Below are 8425 nucleotides of genomic sequence, written 5' to 3' on the forward strand. Positions count from 1 at the left end.
GTGACTTACTATAGTTACGTAGACGTCCCCTAAGAAAGGATTTTAAGGATAGGTTTTATCCCGGAAATCCCACGGGAACGGGAACATTGCGGGTTTTTCTTTGAAAACGCGGGCGAAGCCGCGGGCGGAAATCTAGTTTATTCATATAAATAATAGTTAACAGTATACAATATACGTAGTTAAGGCTGTTTGACACAACACCGTGTCGCGAACGGACCTTACGCCGTCCGGAGCTCGATCATTATTGTATACTTTTTGTATGAATTGATTTATGTCTGAAGTCTGAAGGTGGCACAGCCGGGGTCTAAACACGGCGTTGAAATGTGTATGGATATTGTATCATTGGTTTCCCGGCTTCGACACGGCAGTTCTCGGCACGGGGTAGCGTGAATCATGCTTTAAAGTTATTTGTTAGAACGTAGTCAATAAATAAAGTGACTCAAGCTCCAAATATGCCACTACGGCTACTTGACGAACGCCGACCGCCACGGTTCGGTGCAGGTTAGATGATAATTTATTGAATAAATTATCCATTAGAACGTAATAATTTTACAAAAAGTGGCACAGGCTCAAAATATGGTAAAAACTATTTTTTTAGATGTATTTTATTTACATTAATGTTCGGTGCAAGTTAGATGTTTTCTTATGTTATTTTAAACTAAATATTTAATTATTAAACTAGACTTCGTTAAAGGTCTGTTGGAACATCAAAATACAGAGAAAAATTTTGCCATATTCAGTTTCCAGAAAAAATTCTGTTATTCTGGTTTTTTCTATCAATATTTTTAATTACACAAATCAAATACTATACTGATTATACTCTAAATCGTACGTAATTTGCAAATTGGTTATATTAATTTGGATAGTTTTACTCTCCTTTAGTACATATAATATTTTATATAATAACTAGCGGTCCGCCCCGGCTTCGCCCGTGGTACATATGAAAAATAGATGTTGGCCGATTCTCAGACTTACCCGATATGCACAGAAAATTTCATGAGAATCGGTCCACCCGTTTCGGAGGAGTATGCAGACTAACATTGTGACACGAGAATTTTATATATAAGAAGATATAATAAAGAAATTAGTGGACAATGTTTTTCATCGATATAATATAGAGTTCTTTATAATAGCGGATATTTTTTTTCAAGCTTGATTTATGTACTCTACTGTGAAAATAAAATAATTTATGATTTTCAAGAAATAAATATAATTTAATATAAAAATTGATAACAAGAACTTTATTATACAATGCACATCACCGTTATTTATTTAAACAATCTCAACGGCTCACACGCTCACTGTAAAATAATAAAATATGTATTTATTAAACTCACAAACACTTCTAAAACTTGAATATAAATTTCTGCATGAATCAGTCATGGTATAATATTATAAGACTCTGTTTGCCTCTTTTCTTTGCAAATATAATAAAAAATGCACAGTACAATTCATGGCAGATACAAATAAAAACAGAGATCCTTTAATAAATTATAAAAAGTCCAAAGAAATATATTTTAAAGTTTCACTAAATCAGAACCGACTTGACTTTCATGTTTATATGTTATATATATTGAAAATTGGTATTTTTATTTTTAGCTGTTGAAGAATAAACATTTTCGGTATGTGAAATTTCCCGGATCTGTGTCTACGGTCAGTTATTTACGGAAAATATTCTGTTTGTCTGCATGACGCTTAACTATCGAAAATTAATAAAACAAGCCGCTTCGTGTGATTATTAAAAATAATATGTATCTATTGGATTGAAAACGCTTGCTTCAACTGAGCTTATTCTTCAATACTAAAAATCTGATTACTTTCTAGTTAACAGCCAATATTATTTGTATATTAATATTAAAATATACATCGCGTTGTATCTGTATTCCCTTTATATTTATTTCCCGACTTACACAAGCATACACTGTACAATGTACATCGTTTGAAACAACACCGGCAGATTGAATATGCACATGCAACGTGTTGTGTTACTTCACAATGCTAGAGCTTAAATTCAAATATTGTTTCACAATAATTTCCAATGATAGGGTTTCACTGTATTCTGATAGGAGTGTTTGTTCATAATAATGGGGAACATTGAATATAATAAACTGTAACTATTTAAGAAACACAAACACTTCATATTTTATAATATTAGTTAAGGTTAGTGGAGATAAATTACGAGATTAGATTAGTATACATTTAGAAATTTAGGACTTTAACGGATTTTAATCGCGATTTATTCATTTAACCCAACGTTTCGAACACTACAGCCATCATGGCGTGGTCACGGACCACGGACTTCTACTGAGTAAATCGCGTCTACTGAGTGAAGTCTTCCAAATGTATTTTACTTGCGTAAAATGAAAAACAAGAACGCACTAGTATATATGTATGTATTTGAATCTAAAGTTGAAACATACGTCGCGTATAAAATCCGTTAAAAGTAAAATACCCGCGTAAAATCAACCCAATAAAACACTATTATGTATGTACATGTATTTGAATCTAAAAATGTGCCACGCAGGTGGTAAGCTCAACGAACGGCGAGCTGGGCGCGGACGACCCGACGGCGGGGCACAGCAACACGCCGATCACGCAGCCGCACCACGAGGTGGACGTGGTCGACGACACCAAGTCAGTGTTGCAACTGTATGCATACCAGTTTGACGTTTTTTTTTTTTTAGTTTTTACTTTTTTTTTGTGGACAGCAAGGAGGTTTTAGTTGTGTGGAACTTTTTTGTGGGGCTAGTGGTGCGATGGACCAAAGTGACAAAGATTTCGGGATGCAAAAATATGCAAAATATAGATTTTATTGATACTTTATAAGAATTTTATATTGATTAAAGAAAAACAAATATTCATTGTGTAATTAGACTTTGTTAAATGTAAAATCAATAAATGTTTATCAGTTTGCTTAAACCAACTGAAACCTCCTTTCTGTTGGCACGAGCCGTGAGTTTTAAGTTTTTTTGATATAATATAACCGATTTTTTACTTAATTGATCAACGGGTATTTGAATAATGTATAGACAGCAACTTTGTTATTTATTGGAAAAATAAATTTTAAATTCATCTTAACCTTCTTGCTTATTATTACAATCTTATTCATTGTAATCTTAACTTGACAAACAATTGAGTTTCAGTCTGTACTCACGACTTGTGCCGATTATTATTTTTAGTTTAATTCCTCATTATTTTTTTTAATTTCATTTCAATCTTACTTTTCATAAATAGTCAGATTTACAACGAAGATCTAGAAACTAGATGGTGCTAAGTCAAATTTGACTTCAAATGGTAAACGATTTTAATTTTGCTAAATAAGCTAGATTCATCTTGTTGTCAGTGTATGTAAATATATAATGCACTTGCTTTCAAAAAGCTAGTTCTGCACTTGTATTTTGGCATATTTTTATGTTATTTTAATTTCAATGAATTATTTTATTTAGTTAATTATCGTTTATTTTTTACATTTTATTAATTTCATTTTATGGTATTACTTTCAAAATTAATTTAAAATAATGAATAAGAAGTATTTTGAAGTAAAAAAGTAAACTATTTATTGGACTCTTTGTCGTGTATAAATTTTTAATCCTTGGAACATATTACTCATACTGAATTTTACAAAGCATCTTCTTCATCATCTTCTCCATAAACTTAAACATGTTAGCAATATACTCATGAAGTTATGGGTTCGATTCCCATTAAAGATTAATATGGTCGTAGTCTGGCAGGGCACATAAGTAAATTGAAATACATGAAGCCCATAGGCCCTAAAGCCTAAATGAAAAGGGGTTCTTAACCTGTGGTTTTAACTTAGTTATTAAATACTCCCCTATAACTATGTATTAACTATTATTGAATACTAGCTGCTCCGCGCGGTTTCACCCCCGTGGCTCCATCCCTGTTTGGTCGTAGCGTGATGATGTATAGCCTATAACCTATAACCTCGATAAATGGGCTATCTAACACCGAAAGAATTTTTTAAATCGGACCAGTAGTTCCCGAGATTAGCACGTTCAAACAAACAAACTCTTCAGCAATAATATTAGTATAGATTATCTTGTGTAGCATTGAAATGCTTATAAATATTTGAAAAATTTAAAAATTATCCCCCTATTGCAATAAACGCCAATCGACATAACCACAAGCAGACCCATAAAATCTTCATGCAGACAATCCGTGTATTCCAGATGCTGTTGCTTCTTCAAGCGCAAAAAGAAGAAGTGCGCGACGCGCGCGTACAAGTGACGCGTGTGTGCCACGTGACCACACACACACACACACACACACACCCGCGCCTACACGCATCGACCCCCATATACAGACCCCGAATAATGCGAACCGAATAGAAAACATTTTTTTAATTTTTTTTAGCTTATTTCTTTGTTTGTATAGATTTTTTGTCCAAATTTGTTGTATCATAGATTTTTTTTAAATTGAGTTGTTCATGTTATTCTATTCGGATCGCGGAATACCTCGATCATATTACATCATTGGATTATATAATTGTTAGCTTGGTTATAAATCTGTTTGGTGTCTCACAGTTGTAAATTTACTGAAGCAATCTATATGTCGTATGGAAATGTATTTAAATATAATGTCCATTTAACTTCAAGTGTTTATGTAAATGTCATTAATTAGATGAAATAGTTTTGGTAATATACATTCGCGAACATTAATATAAAATTATGTATATTAAATAAATATACATTGGTTTAATTAATGTATCTGTTTACTATGCTTACGATGGAATGCTAAAGCCATTATCTAAGGAGATGTCAAGTATTGAAATATCAATTTTTGTTGTCTTAAGACTGTCCACTTAAAATTTGAAAAGCAATCAAAAAGCGATATTCAGTCACTCATATAAATCTCCATTTCGTCTCAAAAATACTTTATAAATTCTTATTTATTTATTCTTTTTTGATAAAATTGTTAAAACGTTATTCAATCAATGTGTAAGCATTGATGTTAACGTGGTGTGTAGGAAAAATGACGAGGAAACAGAATAATAAATCGAAATTTAGTAAAACTTTCAAGAGTTACAATGTTCGCCATATAATATTTAAAAAAATGTTAATGTTATACGTTTTGGCAATTTATAATGCTCTTTAAATAAATTTAGACCAAAATTTATTAAATCGTACTACTTAAGGCAGCTAGTTCAGTCTGCCGGTTGAACGACCACTTATTGTATTATATCTCAATATTTTAATACGTCTGTTAAAATTATCGTAAACTTTCTTATATTCAAGTATGAAAAAACTTAGTCAATGAAAAGGAACACTATTAAAGTGGCCTTAATTTTATTTTAATTTATTTTCATAATTTATATACGATCGGGGTATTTTGTTTCACAATTCATTTCTTTAGTTCAATTCCGTCAATAGAACACCTTAATTGTACAGAAGTATTAACCATACGGATACAATATATAGTATCAAGTCCCAAAATAGCAAAAGGGTGCGGTTGTCAGTTATAAATGTTTGTGTTCCCGTCCGTAGCGAGTTATTTTCATTTTCACCGAAATCAACGATTCTATTTATTTCGATTTCATTAGGGACACGAGATCGCTTTTACCTCACGAACTATGAAAGCCATTCCAACATCTGAACAAATTCGAACGTCTCATCTAGCACATAGTGACGATAGATGTCGCGTCATTTCATTTAGATGCAGATCATTCGAGATCCCTTGCGATGAGTTGAGTATAAATTCTGTGAATGCAGTGTTTAATGTTACGTTACATAAGTAATAAATTACCATAACATAGATGATATCGTGACTATAATAAGTTTGTGTGTTGTTGAACTCGTGTCTATTGTACCGGCGCGTGCGCTGCGCCCCCCCCCCCCTCCACACCGGTTGTGATATAATTTGAAATTATTCGATTTCATTCTAATGCGAATTAAGCATATTCACTCTACATTACATTATTCAATGTATTATTTATTTTTGTTAAGCTATCCCCTCGTGTTCATAGGTAGTAGGAAATCATTCACGTTCACGCTACTGATGCAATTTGCAGTACAATGAAGTGTGGAGGGCGGGCGCCGACCGACGCAAGCGCCGCGATATGCATATTGTAGATGTAATTTTATTTAGTCATTGTCTATATAAGTTCAATTCGTGCGAAATACATTTACATAATAACATAATCGGCTCCGTTCCTAGCGCCGCCACTTACTTTCCTATCTTTATTTATGCCTATATAATTAGTTTTAGTGAACGTTAAAGGCAATTTCATGCAATAATTATCGAGATGTAATGGAATATTCAGTGTGATTGTGAATGACAAGTTGGTCTGAGTATGAATAATACGTCGATCATTACTCAAAATGGATGTTTATATATAGCGTGCAATAATTTATGTATAAATTCATTACAATAGTTTAAAATGATATATTTGTTTCAATCGGTGAACCCCGTCGCATTCAACTCCTACAAGACTGATTGAAACATGTCATCTTGTGCTGACTGCTACCGAGCCCTTCGGCTCATGTCAATTTGTATTGTAATTCAGTTTGTAGGCCTTACGATTGGATATCATTTACATATAGAGTTAAATTTCAGTCGATTGGATCGCAACTTCGGTCAGTGTCTAATGTTCCAAATATTATGTACTAAATGTTTAATATCGTGTAAGAATGGCCGTCGTTGTAATCTTTAAGGACTGAATTACATCAATTCAGTTTTAGATTAATGGAGCGTAATAGACTGAAGTCAGCAGTCCCGCCGCCGCCCGCTGTGGCCATGAAACCGAACGCAAAATACTTAAAAATATTGAATCGACGTCATGGCCACGCGGCCCGCGGCGCTATATTGTGTAAAAATTGTACAGCTTAGGAAAAACGTTTGTATATTTTTGCTTGGACAGAAATCGCAAAGAATCGATTCGATTAAGGTTTTATGGGGATCAGTGATGGGATACTAGTCCAGTATCGTGGTGAATGTGAGCGAGCTGTGTATGATATCAAAAGTATACTTTGGTGATTGTTGTAAGTCAATATTGTCGTTTCTAAGGTGTCGCTTGCATTTATCACCGACGGAAACGTGCGATTTGTCGACGTCAAAGCGTTTCGCTCTTTACATTGGCATCTTTGTGGATATTTCTGAATATATCATAGTCATCACAAAATCGTATCTCCGCATTAGGAATTTCATTTCGGCTAAGTAATGTTAAAGTGTTTTTTGAAGTAAAAACATCTTGTTGTGTCGTTTCATATTTTTAGAGAAAATATAGATAGCGGTCGTAGCCGCGTGTATGATAAATTTTAATCATGCAATTTTAAGTTTTTTTTTGATGAATTATTGTAAACAAAAGTATTCTCCTCGTTGATAGATCATTATATTCATTGTACAATCATTACAGTGATTAAGATTACAGTATAATGAAACATTATCTTATTGAATACCATAGTCGTACCTAATTGTTACTTTCTATTTGCTAGATAGAATAATCAAATTAGATTGGGTATAAAAGTGTGATCTCTTAACACAAGTTTAAATTCAGCGTGTGTTAATAATTTTAAAGTATATTGTTGTGTAAAGTGGTGATGATTCGCGGCGTGTTGTGATCCGCTCGGACACGCCATTGCTCGCGACCGCATGATATTCGGGTTCAGTCCTCGATGTAGCATATTTATCTTACAAATATATATAATGTTATATAATAATTTTATTCTTTACTTATGGATTGCTCGCTTGTGTACATTTTTCCATAATACGACTGATCGAACCCGCAACGACGGCGACCCTGTAAAAAGCACCGATTTTCGTTTCGTACTTCGACTTCGCTGGGAAGAGATTGTTATATTTATGGAAGCTCCACCTCGTCGGCCGGCGCTCGGCTCCGGTGTACTGTGTAGTTAATTTAAATGATAATTTGGAAAATTTCGCTTACTAAGTAAGTTCAGTCGGCTTGAGGACGCACGAGATGGATTTTTGAGCTCTAGTTATTAACTTTATGTATTATAATACATGATGCTTTTGAAACTGAATTGAATTCTTATTGTTAAGTATAAAATAAATATTCATTATTATAGAAACAATCCTCAGTGTTTATTTTTTTTTTTTTTCATAACGTGTAAAGTTTGCGTATGCAATTCGACTTATATTCAGTTAAGGTCACAACCTGTTTTCAAAAATACGAAAATATTTGTTAACTCATAATTAAATAAAGCTTATTATAAGATATTTGTTTTAATCATTTGCAAACATGCTTGCAAATAATCATTCAAAGCCTCGCAGTCAACATCCTATTTTACAAGCTCATAGCCTGCCTGGCAGATTTGCTTGACTCATAATTATTGTTAACGCCTCCTTGTTTAGTTATTAATGTGTGACCGACCTGGTTCGATTCCCGGTGGAGATAAAAAATATTCAAACATCTTTGTCTAACACGAACACAGATTCTGATGAAAAC

General features: G+C 33.2%; 1 protein-coding gene across 15 annotated transcripts in view; it reads left to right on the forward strand.

The window, feature by feature from the left end:
* The window catches only part of gish (casein kinase I gish), a 33845-nt gene extending 25651 nt beyond the window's left edge, over nucleotides 1–8194 (forward strand). For 12 of the 15 annotated variants that reach the window (XM_089707236.1, XM_089707234.1, XM_089707238.1 and 9 more), the window contains 2 exons: nucleotides 2525–2649; nucleotides 4173–8194. In XM_089707236.1, the coding sequence (XP_089563362.1) occupies nucleotides 2525–2649; nucleotides 4173–4248 (201 nt within the window). In that variant the 3' untranslated portion in view covers nucleotides 4249–8194. The remainder of the gene's footprint in view (nucleotides 1–2524; nucleotides 2650–4172) is intronic. The other 3 variants (XM_089707247.1, XM_089707246.1, XM_089707250.1) reach the window with 3 other exon arrangements.
* Nucleotides 8195–8425: the final 231 nt, after the last annotated feature.

The sequence above is a fragment of the Colias philodice genome, chromosome 19, assembly GCF_061535455.1.
Source record: "Colias philodice isolate Cphi_HAF_F1 chromosome 19, ilColPhil1 Martin Lab GWU primary, whole genome shotgun sequence".
NCBI lineage: Eukaryota > Metazoa > Arthropoda > Insecta > Lepidoptera > Pieridae > Colias > Colias philodice.